General features: G+C 45.5%; 1 protein-coding gene across 2 annotated transcripts in view; it reads right to left on the bottom strand.

Moving 5' to 3' along the window:
• The window catches only part of DPYSL5 (dihydropyrimidinase like 5), a 101,167-nt gene that overhangs the window by 42,147 nt on the left and 43,677 nt on the right, over positions 1 to 15,343 (bottom strand). For both annotated transcript variants that reach the window (XM_060650625.3, XM_060650616.3), the window contains one exon: positions 14,315 to 14,579. In XM_060650625.3, the coding sequence (XP_060506608.1) occupies positions 14,315 to 14,575 (261 nt within the window). In that variant the 5' untranslated portion in view covers positions 14,576 to 14,579. The remainder of the gene's footprint in view (positions 1 to 14,314; positions 14,580 to 15,343) is intronic.

Here is a 15,343-nt window from a genome sequence, read left to right as displayed (position 1 = left end):
TTTTAGCTGACAGAAAGGGACCACGCTAAGGGCAGAGGATGTTTACCAAGTATGTGATTAATGCACTCAGTGTACAGTCCTCTTCAGTTTTTGGTTTACTGCCTGCACTGAAAAAGTTTGCTCCCAAAGACGAAGTAGCCAAAAGAACTTTGAAAACGAAGAAAAAGCTGGAGGACTTACACTCCCTGCTCTCAATTCTTACTGTAACGAGCATCAAGACAGGGAGGTATTGGTGTAAAGATAGACAAATAGATCAAAAGAATAGAAAAGAGAGTCCAGAAATAAACCCACACATAGATGGTCAACTGCTTTTTTTTTTTTTTTTTTTTTAAATTTTTTTTTTTTCAACTTTTTTTTTTATTTATTTTTGGGACAGAGAGAGACAGAGCATGAACGGGGGAGGGGCAGAGAGAGAAGGAGACACAGAATCGGAAAGAGGCTCCAGGCTCCGAGCTGTCAGCCCAGAGCCTGACGCGGGGCTCGAACTCACGGACCGCGAGATCGTGACCTGGCTGAAGTCGGACGCTTAACCGACTGCGCCACCCAGGCGCCCCTGTCAACTGCTTTTTTGACAAGGGATAATAATCTTGTCAACAAATGGCACGGAACAATTGGACAGCCATACACAAAAATCCCTCCATCCTTACCGTATACAAAAACCAACTTAAAATGGATTACAGACCTAAATGTAGGGGCTAGGATTTTCTAATGGAAAATTTGGTAAATCTTAGTGACCTTGAATTTCACAAATATTCCTTGATCACAGTGCAAAAAAGAAATTATGAACAAAAAATCGATAAATTGGGACTTCAAAATTTTAAACTTTTGGGGCGTCTCGGTGGCTCTGTTGGTTAAGCATCCAACTCTTGATTTTGGCTCAGGTCATGATCCCAAGGTTGTGAGATGGAGTCCCACGTCAGGCTCTGTGCTGGGTATGGAGCCTGCTTGGGACTCTCTCTCTCTCTCTCTCTCTCTCTCTCTGTCTCTCTCTCTCTCTCCCCCTCTCTCTCCCTCTGCCCCTCTCACCCACTTGCGTGTTCTCTCTCTCTAAAACAATTTTTTTTTTAAACTTTTGCTCTTCAAAAGACACTGTTCAGAAAATAAAGAGTAAGTCACAGCCCAGGGAGAAAACATTTGCAAAACATATGCCCAATAAATGACTTGTAACTAGAAAATATAAACAACTTCAATAACCTAATAAAAAGACTAACAACTCAATTAAGACACGGACAAAAGTTGTGAACGCTTCACCAAAGACATACAGAATCTATACATGTAAAGACATTCAACATTAGCCACTAGAGAAATTCAAATTAAAACCACAAAGGAGAGCTTCTGGGTTGGTGAACAGGGAGGTATAGGGACAATGGTGCATGCGGAGAGGGCATGGAAGCTCCACATCTCTTCCCCCAACCTCGCCCTATGCACCTTTTCCATCTGGTTGTTCCTGAGTTATATCCTTTTGTAACAAACTGGTGATCTCGTAAAACAAAACAAAAACAAAAGACAAAAAACTCACAATGAGGTATCACTACACACCTGTTAGAATGGTTAAAATTAAAAAGACCGATCATAGGGGTGCCTGGGTGGCTTTCGGCTCAGGTCATGATCCCAGGGCCATGGGATTGAGCCCTGCATGGGGCTCAGTGCTGAACGTGGAGCCTGCTTAAGATTCTCTCCCCGCCCCCCCCCCCCCCCGACTCTCTCTGACTATCAAAAACAAAACAAAACAAAACAAAACAAAAAACTGATCATAACAAGACGGCAAAGATGTAGAGCCGGTAAGGAATATAAAATGTTACAATCACTTTGGAAACTAGTTTGGCAATTTGTTAAAAAGCTAAATATACACCTACCATATGACCTAGACACTCCATTGCTAGGTAATCACGTCAGGGAAATATACATACGTCTGCATAAACACTTGTACACAAATGTTCATGGTAGCTTTATCTGCAATAACCAAAAACTTAACAATGTTGAGTGAAAGAAATCAGTCCAAAAAAAGGAATACATACTGTATTATTCCATTTATATGAAAACATGAGAAAATGCAAACTAATCTATTGTGACAGAGAACAGATCAGTGGTTATCTGGGAGAGAGAAGGATTACAAGGGCCACAAAAAACTTTTGGGGATGATGAATAGGTTTATTATATCAACGGTGATGGCTTCACATATGTTAAAATGTGTCAAACTATAGACTTTAAAAATGTGTGGCTTATTGTATGTCTTAATTTGTTGAAGAAAAAAACCCACAGATTAAAATAAAAAAAAGATGGTTTCCTAGGTTACCTAATCATGAACTTCTTTATTCTATTCATACTCCTCCTCAAAAGAGTTCACCCACAGATATTGTTTAATTTTCATTTAATTTAATTTTTATTTTTTTCAAGTTTTATTTAAGTAATCTCTACACCCAATGTGGGGCTTGAACTCATAACCCTGGGAACAAGAGTGACATATTCCTCTGACTGAGCCAACCAGGTGCCCCTAATTTTATTTTTAAATATTGAGAATGCTGTGGAGAGTTTAAATCTAAACACGAAAATTATTTATGGATTAGGGGATGGATTCCTTAATCTTTAATGGCACTTCTAGCTCTAAAATTGCGTGTGTGTGATTGAGCGTGTATGTGAGAATGTGAAAGTGTGTGAACGTGTGTATGAAAGAGAAAAACTGATCAGTGAGAAAGTTCTTACTATGGTTGACCCATAGTTTTGTCTGGGTGTAGTCACTAATTAAGGATCACTATAGCTCCTAGTTTTTAATTAATGAGAAATAAAGGAGATCAGAAGGAGAAAAAATGTGCTTGGCTGCAGTGATAACTTGAGGGAACGGTGAGGCGGAAACCACCGGGGGAAGAGATGTGGCATCTCAACACATTTCTACCTGTCAGTCAGTGTGGGATTTGAAGACACACTTTACATTCAACACAACAACAGGACAACTTCAGACCCGAGGCAACTACAGCAAGGTTTGGGAAAAGAGATATTTTCAGTGAAGATTTTTGAAGTTTTTGGGGTGTCTGGGAGGCTCAGCGGGTTAAGTGTCCCACTCTTGATTTGGGCTCAGGTCATGATTTCACAGTCTGTGAATCTCACAGCACAGAGCCTGCTTGGGATTCTCTCTTTCTCCCCTTCTCTGTCCCTACCCAGCTCGTGCTCTCTCTCTCTCTCAATAAATAAACAAAGAAAACAAGATTTTTGAAGCTTTCCGTGGGCTGTGTTCAACTATTTCTTGAACCACTAAAAAATATGCAGGTTTTAAGAAAAGAAAAAGAAGAAAGGAAAAAAAACATCATTCATGTACTACGTGTCACTGAAATATACATACAGTAGATGATGTATTTTTCGTCTCTTTTTTTTAACATTTATTTATTTTTGAAAGAGTGAGACAGAGTACGAGTGGAAGAGGGGCAGAGAGAAGGAGACACAGAATCTGAAGCAGGCTCCAGGTTCTAAGCAAGCGTTCAGCAGAGTCCGACACAGGGCTCGAACCCACGAACCGTGAGATCATGATCTGAGCCAAAGTTGGACACTTAACCGACTGAGACACTTAGGCGCCCCTTTCTTTTCTTTTTTTTTTTTTTTTTTAATTTTTTTTTTTTTTTCCAACGTTTATTTTTATTTTTGGGACAGAGAGAGACAGAGCATGAACGGGGGAGGGACAGAGAGAGAGGGAGACACAGAATCGGAAACAGGCTCCAGGCTCCGAGCCATCAGCCCAGAGCCCGACGCGGGGCTTGAACTCACGGACCGTGAGATCGTGACCTGGCTGAAGTCGGACGCTTAACCGACTGCGCCACCCAGGCGCCCCTATTTTCTTTTTTTAAACCTCAAAGGATGAGAATATAAAAGCAGAACTTCTTGTACGAGGTATGAGAGGTTTCCAGTACATCTAGGATCACAGAGGGGGCGTTTATTTCTATTCTATTAAGATTCAATAATCTCTGTATAGATAAATTCTTTGCAAACACTATTCTAGAAATTGAGGAGTTGCCCGGTCACCACAGGAGATTTTTTTCCAATACGAGATATAAAATTTATAAGAAACGATAGATCTCCTCTTACATTTGTTCTAAGAAGGGTCAACCTGGCCTACATTTTGCCTCCCAATTAATGTGGACATAGAAAGAAGTTGCCGGCAAGGTTTTGTTAAACAAGACAACTGATCTGAAGCAGGGCATCTTTAAATAGCTCCTGAGTGCCTGCAGAGTTTGGCTGGCTATTTCTGCTTTTAAGAGAAAGAGAGAAGAGAGAAAATTATCTAGAATTCATCACCATTACTATTAGACTCCATTTGAAATCGAAAACACACATCATTAACCTAACAGTAGAAACGGAATCCAATGTTTTAGTTCCTGTGTGATGCCTAACGGTTGAATATGTAGTAGGCTCAGGAGGAAATTGTACAAATCGTTTTCCAAGGGTTGGTCCTTGATTAGCACAACTGGGTGACTGATGGATTGATTTAATGGACCCTCATAGAGTCCTTAGTAAGCACTGAGTATTATTTTAAGTTCTTTACAAATAGGAACTCAATTAACACGCATAAAATACTATTATAATCTTCCATTTTCCAGAGAAGGAAACCGAGAGACAGAGAGAGATGAATTTGTCCAAATCACACGTCTAGTAAACATGCGCTGAAATGCAGATTCCAGTGGTCTCCCCCCGTCTTTGCTCATTACTACCACACTGCTGACATTCACCTATTTCTGAGAACAACTACTCTATGTTTCAAGCCACGTGGGTCTGTGGTGGGTCATGAGCTAAAGATAAATGGTGGTCTCTGCCCCTGGAATATTCTTCAATCTAGCTGGAAGACAAACTTTCCACACAAAACAGTTCGAAAGCCCCAGATGACAAATTATTTCGGCTGGGGAGGAGATAGTGGGATCCAGGATCTGAATTAGCTGGAGGAAGAACATGACAGGAGTTTGGTAGGCCTGGAAGGTTTCCATGGATGGTGGGAAGGGACAGTAGTGGGGAGCATGGGATGGTCACAGGGAGAGAAAACCACCTTGCTGATGCACGGGCACGTGTTGGGAATGCGGACTGCATGGACAGGTAAGGTCAGATGGGAGCTGCCCAGGGTGAAGACCCAGACACCCAAACTTGACATCTGAGACCACAGGGAGTCACAGCAGGGTCTCAAGCAGGAACGTGACATGAGGCACAGAGAGCTGTGAAGTGAAGGGTGGCCAAGGTGATTTTTGATTTTTTTTTTTAAAGTAAATGTGGAGTCTTAAGTAGTTTAAGCAAAATCGGTGAGGTGGGGGTAGACGAGGGTAACAGTCTATAGGATGGCCATGGTTTTGCATGTGTTCCCCTTCACCAACCGTAGGCAGGGGACTCCCAGGGAACCACACTCTGTACATCCCTCCCATTAAGTGTGGAAGGGGCCCTGTGAATCAGATGGGACACCATTACCCACGGGTTATGTCATATGGGACAGTTGAGGATCTCCGTGCGCCGAGGCTAACCAGGCGAGCTCTTTCTGGCAAAAGAGATTCTAAGTCAGAACGATTTGAAACAGGAGAGGGATTCAAAGTGCCAGTCTCCTTCTGGCTTTGAAGATGGAGGTGGGCACGTGGTAAGGAAATGGTGACAGCCTCGAGGAGCTGAGAAGGGCCCCCAGCAGGTGGCCAGCAAGGAGTCAGGGACCTCAGCCCTCAAGCTGCTAGTGACCGAATTCTGCCACAGGCAGGTGAGCTTGGCAGAGGACTCTGAACTCCAGATGAGCAAGCAGCCCAGCAGACACCTTGACTGTACCTTTGTGAGGCCCTGCACAGAGGACCCAGTCACACTGTGCCCGGACTTCGGACCTACAGAACTGGGCGCTGGTAAATAGGTATTGTTTTAATTTGTCGTGAAGTAGAAAACCAATACTACGCCTGCCAGGGTGCCAGGTTCCATTGGAAGAGGCAGGAGAAGGGATGACCTCCAGGTGGCTTAGAAGGGGAAGCCACTTCATGAGGCACTCATGGAGATCTTTAGTGTGATTGTAAGTGACTCAGAGGAGGGAGGGGAGCCCAGCTGTGCTGATCCCGACCAGCACAGTCGTGCCAGAAGGGTGGCAGGTCGGTGGGAAGAACAGGCATGGTGTGGCAGCATCTGGCCCAGGATGGGAGGAGGGTGGCTTTTGAGAGATGGGAGGAGGGTGGCTTTTGAGAGAAGGCCTGTCAGGATGTCCTGCTGGCAAAGCTAGGGACCCAGGCAGCACAGGGACTAGACAGGCAGTGGAACAGTTTCATCGCAAAGCTAAAATGGGTGGGTCTAAGAGACGGAAGACAGAGCCAAGGCCAGGCTTAGGGTGGACACAGGCAGTGACACCCTAGGGACCAACATTTATCATTTATCGTACGCACACTCTGTGCCAGGCACTGTGGGAAGTGTCTTTCATGCATCCTCCTTTAAGCCCCACGACACCCGTTTGTAAATGGCAGAAACTGTCAACATCTAAGGAGGATGTTTGTTACTCCTCCAGTGACGGGTGGGGTTTTATAAAGCCACCGTTTCAGGATGGCAAAGAGCTCACTCCGCGGTCTGCAATGCACGTCAGTTCTGTGATGATTTCGTCGGGTCCAGGCCATAGTGTCAAGGAAACTATCTGTATGCAGCCCGCTGAGAGGTAGCTGTCAGTCCGAAAGGGGTGACTATCCAACTCTGGGGTTTCAGGAGAGCCCGAGTGGCCTGGTGAAAATGGTGAAAAGGCCCTCAGACTGAGAAACTTGCGTTCTGGCCCAGTTATCTCTGAGACTTGGGGCAACTCATGCATTTTCCATCGATGGGAGGGTGGAGCTAGACTTCTAAGGTCCCTTCCAGCTTTTTACAGGAATGAAGACATAAGTGAATTCGGGAGCATTAATTAATAAGCCAGACCATAGGAACCTGGGTCCTGATAAACAGAGTTATTGCAGAGCTAAAAGACTGGAAAAACATTTTGGCCCGAATTAAACAGAAATGGATAGAGTACTGGAGTCAAGAGAAAAAAAAAAAAAAAAAAAGAAAGAAATGGTGAACACCATTGAAAGGTTTAATTCCAAAAGAGCAAATTTCAAAAGCAAAGTAGAAAAACCGCCTGCCCAGTGGATAAATGGGCTCCTTGGTAAGGATGCCGGCAGGCTGGACACCAAAGGGAATTTATTTATGTACTAGCCTGTCCCATTTCATGACTCTGCCAGATAGGGCCCAGTCCTCTGCAGTGACAGAAGGGGAGGGAGGGTCAGGACCCTCCACTGGGGGGTGGGATGTGGCAGGCTCTCCAAACCTATGCCATCGAACAGCCCCTTGGCTGATCTCATGCTGGCCCAAGCACTCTTCTCGGATTTGGCTTCTCTTGTAGAAAAGAATAGATGTCCTGCTGATGCTGATTTTGAGTTAATGGGAGGCTGTCTCTGTGACCAGATGGTCCTGGCACAGGCGAGAGGGAGTCTCTGGGACCACAAAGAGGAACAGACCCGGCCGGACTTCCGTTTAATGACACGTCTATCATGGCCAACTTCTCACTCACTGATGATGTCAATGGGATACAGACAGGAGGGGAGAACACAGGGCCAGCGAATTCTAGCAAGTACAGGCATTCTAAGACCCAGGCTGGGATTTGGGAGCCCACTGACGACCCTGGAATGTGAATGGAAGGAGAGAAGCAAATAAATAAGACCGGCAAAGGCAGGCAAAGCAGGCCCCAGCTTTCAAAGAGGACGTGAGGGCCAGCTCGGCAGCAGTAACAGCCAGGACAATACACTATTCAAAACAGCGGAGAAAGTTCCTTATTAATTCACCTGCCAGTGTCAGAATCATCAGGGATGCTTTAAAAAAAATACTGATGGAGGGGCACCTGGGTGGCTCGGCTCAGTCAGTTGAGCGTCCAACTTTGGCTCAGGTCATGATCTCACGGTCTGTGAGTTCGAGCCCCACGTCGGGCTCTGTGCTGACAGCTCAGGGCCTGGGGCCTGTTTTGGATTCTCTGTCCCCCCCCTCTCTCTCTCTGCTCCTCCCCTGCTCATACTCTCTCTCTCAAAAATAATAAAATAAAAGATTAAAAAAAAATACTGATGGAGGAAGAGGCAGACCTAGAGGCACGGATTTCACCGGTCTGGCATGGGCCCTGGGTACCGGTGTCGTAAAAAATTCCCCGAGTCGTTCTACTGTAATTTGTTTCTAAGGGTTGAAAACCACTGGCCTAGATGGTGGTGCTTAATATATTTTCGGAGAAGCGGGAAAGCAGAAAAGGCATCTAGGAAGCTTTTTCCGATTGCCCATGCCTGCCCCCTCTATCAACATCTTAGTGAAGGGGCTGTGCCTATAGCTTAAAAAGCCCGATTCTGATATTCCCACCTCGCTGCGGAGAGCCATTGGTGGGGTGGATCTCAAGACCCTGCGTTAACATTCTTCATTATGTAGCATTAGCTACACACAAGAGAATAAATATAACTTATAAGCAAGTTAAGGAGAATAACAATAAAAGACCTCATGACCCATCTGAAATCCTGGCCTTGCCTCCCCGCGGGAGACAAGCTCTTTCTTCAATGGGGTCTGCATTATTAACAAGCAGGTGGTCTTGGCGCTCCGCTTCCGGGAAACCTAGGTTCTGGGCTGGGGAGGGCAGGGCCCGCAGGTCGGGAGGGTGTGAGGAGGCGGGGAGGAGGATCAAGGGCCCGCTGTGCGCATGGGATGCAGAGCCAGGGGTGCCAGGCAGCGCCTGCCACAGCGTCTGAAAGCAGGCGAAGCATTTGTTAAAGTGCTAGAGAAATCCCTTTAGACCCAGTACAATGGAGACCCAGATGCTCTCGGAAGAGCCAGGCTTTCAACTGTTTTGTTTTCCCAGCCCTGGCTGCTGCCGCCAAATTGACAGGCACGCAATAGCTTAGGGGGCGCAGAGTTCAAGGCCCCGCGGATCTGTCGGACAAGAACAAAAAGATGCAACTTGATCTCTCTTTCTCTCTAGGCTAATCACTCGGGTGAGCTTTTCCTTAGGATTATTATTCTATTATAAATCCAGATGCTTCAAGCCAATCAACTGCTACCTTTCTTAGAATGTACAAAGTAGGTCAGCGTTGGTCTATCAGGGTGCACGGCCTCTGAACGAGCGCCACAGGCCGTGTGAATAATTAAATCGACATGTCCCTGGAGCAGCACTGCAACAGGAGAGCATTTTCTCTCCCTGGGAGATGGTCAGCGACCAGAAGAAAGAGGAAGCCCAAGCGTCCCCCTGTAGGAGCACCAAGGTGAAGGAGAAATCCAGGAATGGAAGGCTGGGAGTACTGGGGCAGGAAACCGGCTCTTGGGAGGCTGGGAGACTGTGGCAGAATTTTGGGCAGGGTCTATATATGGGATCCAGGGAAGGCTGAGTCAGGGGCTACGTTAGGAAACAGATGTTCAATATAAGGGCTCGAGCACAAGGGTGTCAAGATCCAATCTTGCTTAGTACGGACATAACAAAGGGTTGGTTTGGGGGATGCCGGTAGCCAGCGTGGCGTAGGATCTTTGGGTCTTTAAACACTGCACAACTAGGGCCTGACATGCACTGGGGGGCCTTAAATCACAGAGGGGCTTTTACGTGTTTTGCAGAGGCAGCTGCTCCCATGGATGAGAAGCCTGGAAAAGATCAGGAGTTACCCACCACCTTGCACAAAGATGCGTGTGCTGGGGTTTTCATCGGCTATAAAGAGCTAAAGGCTCTCAGGGGAAAACCTGCCACTCCCGGCTAATGAGGTCCCGGCAGATGACAATGTGAAAAATAAGACAAAGAAGGCCAGCCTGCCCTCTGAGAGGCTGGTAGACAGCGTGGTGACAGCATGGCATCTGACCTTAGACTGAAGGTCTCCCAAGTGGAGACAGGAGCCAGAAAGCTACAATTTTGGGCGCGACGCTCGAGCACACTACAGAATTGACCCCAGCAGGGACCCCAGTGGTAATCAGAGTCCTGTTGGTGGTAAATACTATGGTCTCTCTTATATTACAGCTGGGAGTATTCATTGTTACAATCAGTTGGGAAGATAATTTGGTGGCCTATCCTAAAGCTGAGCGCATGTACCCCTATGACCCAGCAATTCTACTCCTAGGAATGTGCTCAACAGATATGTGATCATACATTTGCTGAAAGATGTACAAGAACATTCACAGCAACGGTATTATTGGCATTGATAATGCCAATATGTGGTACATCAAACAATAAAGCAGTGGAAGTGAATAAGTTCAACATGAATGAATTTCACAAAAATAATACTGAGCAAAGGAAGCTAATGCAAAGGTACAAACCACTTAATTTTATTTATATAAACAGCCAGGACCAATCTATGGTGAATATACCTAAAATCATGGACTTCTATACTTTAGTTACCTACTTACTTTCTTAACTGTATGATGTCTGAATTATATCTCAATTATGCTGTTGGGTTTTTTTTTTTTTTTTTGGTTTCTATGATCTTTTTGTAAAAATTTATTTATTTTCAATTTACATCCAAGTTAGTTAACATATAGTGTAACAGTGATTTCAGGAATAGAATTTAGTGATTCATCACTTACATATAATACCCAGTGCTCATCCCAACAAGAGTCCTCCTTCAATGCCCCTTGCCCATTTAGCCCATCCACCCACCAACACCCCTCCAGCAACCCTCAGTTTGTTCTCTGTATTTAAAAATCTCTCATGATTTGTCTCTCTCTGTTTTTAATCTTATTTTTGCTTCCTTTCCCTTTTGTTCATCTGTTTTGTATCTTAAATTCCACATGAGTGAAGTCACATGACATTTGTCTTTTTCTGACTAATTTCTCTTAGCATAATACCCTCTAGTTCCATCCATGTTGCTGCAAATGGCAAGGTTTCATTCTTTTTGGTTGCTGAGTAATACTCCATTACACACACACACACACACACACACACACACACACACACACACACGTCACATCCACCACATCTTCTTTATCCCTTCATCCATCGATGGACATTTGGGCTCTTTCTATACTTTGGCTATTGTTGATAGTGCTTCTATAAACACTGGGATGCATGTGTCCCTTCGAAACAGCATACCTGTATCCCTTGGATAAATATTTAGTAGTGCAATTGCTGGGTCGTAGGGTAGCTCTATTTTTAATTTTTGAGGAACTTCCATACTGTTTCCAGAGTGGCTGCACCAGTTTGCATTCTCACCAGCAATGCAAAAGGATCCTCTTTCTCCGCATCCTCGCCAGCATCTGTTGTTGCCTGAGTTGTTTATTTTAGCTATTCTGACAGGTGTGAGGTGGTATCTCGTGGTTTTGATTTGTATTTCCCTGATGATGAGTGATGTTGAGCATTTTTTCATGTGTCTGTTAGCCATCTGGATGTCTTCTTTGGAAAAGTGTCTATTCATGTCTTTTGCCCATTTCTTCACTAGATTGTTTTTTGGGTGTTGTGTTTGGTGAGTTCTTTATAGATTTTGGATACTAACCCTTGATTTGCTATGTCATTTCAAACATTTTCTCCCATTCCGTCAGTTGCCTTTTAGTTTTGCTGATTGTTTCCTTCACTGTACAGAAGCTTTTTATCTTGAGGCCCCAGTAGTTCATTTTTGCTTTTGTTTCCCTTGCCTCCAGAGACACGTTCCATAAGAAGTTGCTGTGGCCGAGGTCAAAGAGGTTGTTGCCTGTTTTCTCCTCTAAGATTTTGATGGCTTCCTGTCTTATGTCCAGGTCTTTTGTCCATTTTAAGTTTACTTTTGTGTATGGTGTAAGAAAGTGGTCCAGGCTCATTCTCCATGTCGCTGTCCAGTTTTCCCAACACCTTTTGCTGAAGAGATTGTCTTTTTTTCCATTGGATATTCTTTCCTGCTTTGTCAAAGATTGATTGGCCATGTTTGTGGGTCCATTTCTGGGTTCTCTATTTTGTTCCACTGATCTGTGTGTCTGTTTTTGTGCCAGTACCATACTGTTTTGATGATTACGTCTTTGTAATAGGTCTTGAAGCCTGGAATTGTGATGCCTGCTTTGGTTTTCTTTTTCAGGATTGCTTTGGCTATTCGGGGTCTTTTCTGATTCCATACCAATTTTAGGACTGTTTGTTCTAGCTCTGTGAAGAATGCTGGTGTTACTTTGATAGGGATTGCTAAGCTGTTTTTTTTTTTTTTTTTTTTTTTTTCAAACAATGGTATAAAAAGTCAGGATAGTGGTTATCCTTGGTAAGAAGTAGTGACTGGGAGGGGGCATAAGGAGGGGCACTTTGGTGCTGGTAAAGTCTGGTTTCTCAATGTGGGTGCTGATTACAAGGGTGTGTTCAGTTGTGACAATTCTGTATACTTACAATTTGCATACTTTTCTGTACATATGTTCTGCTTCAACAAAAATAACAGTACGATGACCATAAACCAAACAGGCCTGGCCTGGCTCCAGTACTTGGGGACAGTGAAGTGGATGTGCTCGCTCCCTTCAAAGAAGTCCTGCCACTCGTGTACCCTGCAGAAGTTGATGGGGCTGGGGCTCCCCATTTCCTCAGTGAAGCCTTACTCACAGGCCCTGGGGGAATTCTCAGAAGAGAAAGTAGGAAGGGTCTGCCTACTGCCTCTCTTCTCTGGGCTCTGCTAGAATAGGCAGATTTGGCCCTGGATTCTAGAGTATTAGTCCTGAGCCCATCCTTGCCTTAGAACCGGCTGGGCTACGGCGACTGTGACTCCTCACAGCTCAGCCGTCCAGGGGTCTGGTCTGCTGCTCCTGCAGCAGGATGGGAACGTATCTTCAGGGAGACCTTAGAGGCCAACTGCCCTGTGACCCCAAGGCCAGCCTCTGCCTGCCCGAGCCAGACTCCTCAGGGGTGGGTTTGCAGAGCCTCATCGGTCACTGCCTAGCAGGAGCCTCTGAACCCCCAGGAAAATGGATCCTAAGGGGAGACACCTAAGCATGGGAGAAGGGCTCCCTGAGAAGCCCCGGTAGAGCAGAGGCGGCATTTTAGGGTGGAGGGCCGTGGGGATTTGAGGCTGTGGGCCAAAGTAGGACAGAGGGCTGACTACAGCCCCTGGACCAGTAGCTAGTGGATCCCTTTTGCCCGGAGAGTGTTAGAGGCCAAGTCCTTTATTAGGTCAGACAGTAGAAGGGGCTGCCTCCAGGGTCAGGGACTTGTGGTCCTTGAAATTGATTTAATTCTACATTTAAAAAAATCTTCAGGGGCACCTGGGTGGCTCAGTCAGTTGAGTGTCCGATTCTTGATTTTGGCTCAGATCATGATCTCCTGGTTCATGAGTGTGAACCCCACATTGTGCTCTGTGCTGGTAGCACAGAGCCTTCTTGAAATTCTGTCTCTCTCTCTCTCTCTCTCTGCTCCTCCCCTTCTCTCTCTTTCTCTTTCTCAAAAATAAATAAACATTTTTTTTTTTTTAAAAAAGGTAAAAAACCTTCATAGGTAACTTTGATGCATAAGCACTCTTCACTTATTCAGTCAACAAACATTTACTGGGTAGTTATTCCGGTTCTGGTCAGTGCCAGGATCTGGGAAAGCAGAGGAATATCATCAAGGCCATAAGGAGCCCATACTCTGGTGTTCAGGGAGAGGCTGGCATGTGACAGGTAATTACAATGCAGAGGAGTGACAGCAATAACAGAGGTTCGGGAGCACAGAAGGGTAAAAGAATCCACACGTGACTTTTTTTGCAAAATGTTAATTTCCTCCTAATTCATTTGGTTTTCGTATTCTGCATTCAGCAACATACCACAGCTCTGGCTCAGCTCAATAACAGTAAATATTGCCCATGACAACTCCCTCTAAAAGAGGCTCCACTACCAGGTTTTTTGTTTTTTTTTCCAGCTGTTTTTAAAAATAATGAACAAGCTAGGAGAGATAATCCAAGATTGCTAGCCATGTTTGTTTCATAATTACTGCCATTAAAATCATCTAGAAGAAGCATATCTATTTTTCACAATCTTTGGGGAATTAATTTAGCTGATCATCCATAAAGGAGTTCTTCAGATCAATACCACACTCCCCGTCACATACATGCATAGCAACAAACACCAGCTATAATTCTCTTCTTCTTCTAGGTCTGCATTACATGATGTAACCATATAAAAATAAAATCAGTTCCCAGCCTCGGCACACGGGTAAGTGATGTGATCGGTAAAACAGGCCTACATACCTCCTTTTCGGTAGCCATGGAGATCTATGACATCTAGCCTGGAATTTCCTATGTCAGCTGCCACAGTGGCCCCATGAGAGCACCCTCGTCCTTTTAGCAATACAGCAGGGGCATCCTGTTCACATGGGTCTAGTCTGGAGCAACCCCACAAACAGAAGAAACCGAAAGGGAAGGAAGGCACCTTCAGCGAACAGGAACATTACCTTGGTCCCGTGGTAGAAGTCGTCCACGCATGTAGCGTTCATGAAGGTCTGATGGAAGTGGGTGCTGGTGTCAATGCCTCCAGGGATCACCAACTTCCCAGTGGCATCGATCACCTTGGCCCCTCCGGGGATCATGAGCTCACGGCCCACCTGCTGGATGATGCCATTCTCAATGTAGACGTCAGCCTCGTGGGTGCAGTCATCGTTCACCACCTTGCCTCCCTTGATGAGAATCCTCACGCTGCCTGAATTGGCAAGCATGTTCCTATGGAGGGTGAAAGGGAGGCACCAGTCAAGGTCAAAGTCCCTTTTCACTGTAACCAAGGTCCCACTTCTTCCTATCAGAGTCCAAACCCCATGGGCAGAGTAAGTGAGCAGGGAGGGGGAGGAAGTTTCCCCATGGCCTGAGAACACTGGTCCTACAACCAGCTGGGGTCACAAGCCTCCCACTGACCTCATAGTGAGACTTATTGGGAATCACGACACAGTGGCAGTAAGGGTGCATCCGGGGTCCAAAGAAACATCAGTGTCTACCTTCCCAAAATGATGTGTAGGTTCTAAAGCATTTTCCTATCTACTGTGTTGTTTTAGTCCCAGAACAACCCAAGGAGTGGCATTTTACCAATCAGAAAGCTGAAACTGCTGAGTAAGGGATTTATGGCTTCTCAGTAGCCAAGTCAAACCACAGGTCTTGTGTGAACAGTGTCCCCACTGTACCATATGGTCCCAAAGGTATCAGGGGCTCCCGGGGCGTGTCTCACAGAGCCAAATTCTCCAAGCCTCACAGTTGTTGAATCCGTGTCATTCTTCAGGTGGATTCGGCTCCAGCTGGCTCTCCCATGTCTGCCTCAAGGCCACTACTACCACATTAAGCTCCACAGCTGGCTGCACACGAATAAGCTCATTGGCAGAGCCTTTGCAAAGCACCTGCACTAAAGCTCTACCCCCAGAGATTCAGCTTTATGTGGTCCAGACTGGGTCCCCCAGAACCACTATTTGAAAAAAGGTTTGTGGGGGGGGGGGGGGGAC

The sequence above is a fragment of the Panthera onca genome, chromosome A3 (genome assembly GCF_046562875.1).
Source record: "Panthera onca isolate mPanOnc1 chromosome A3, mPanOnc1 haplotype 2, whole genome shotgun sequence".
Classification (NCBI taxonomy): Eukaryota; Metazoa; Chordata; class Mammalia; order Carnivora; family Felidae; genus Panthera; species Panthera onca.
This window is presented reverse-complemented; position numbering and strand designations above follow the sequence as displayed.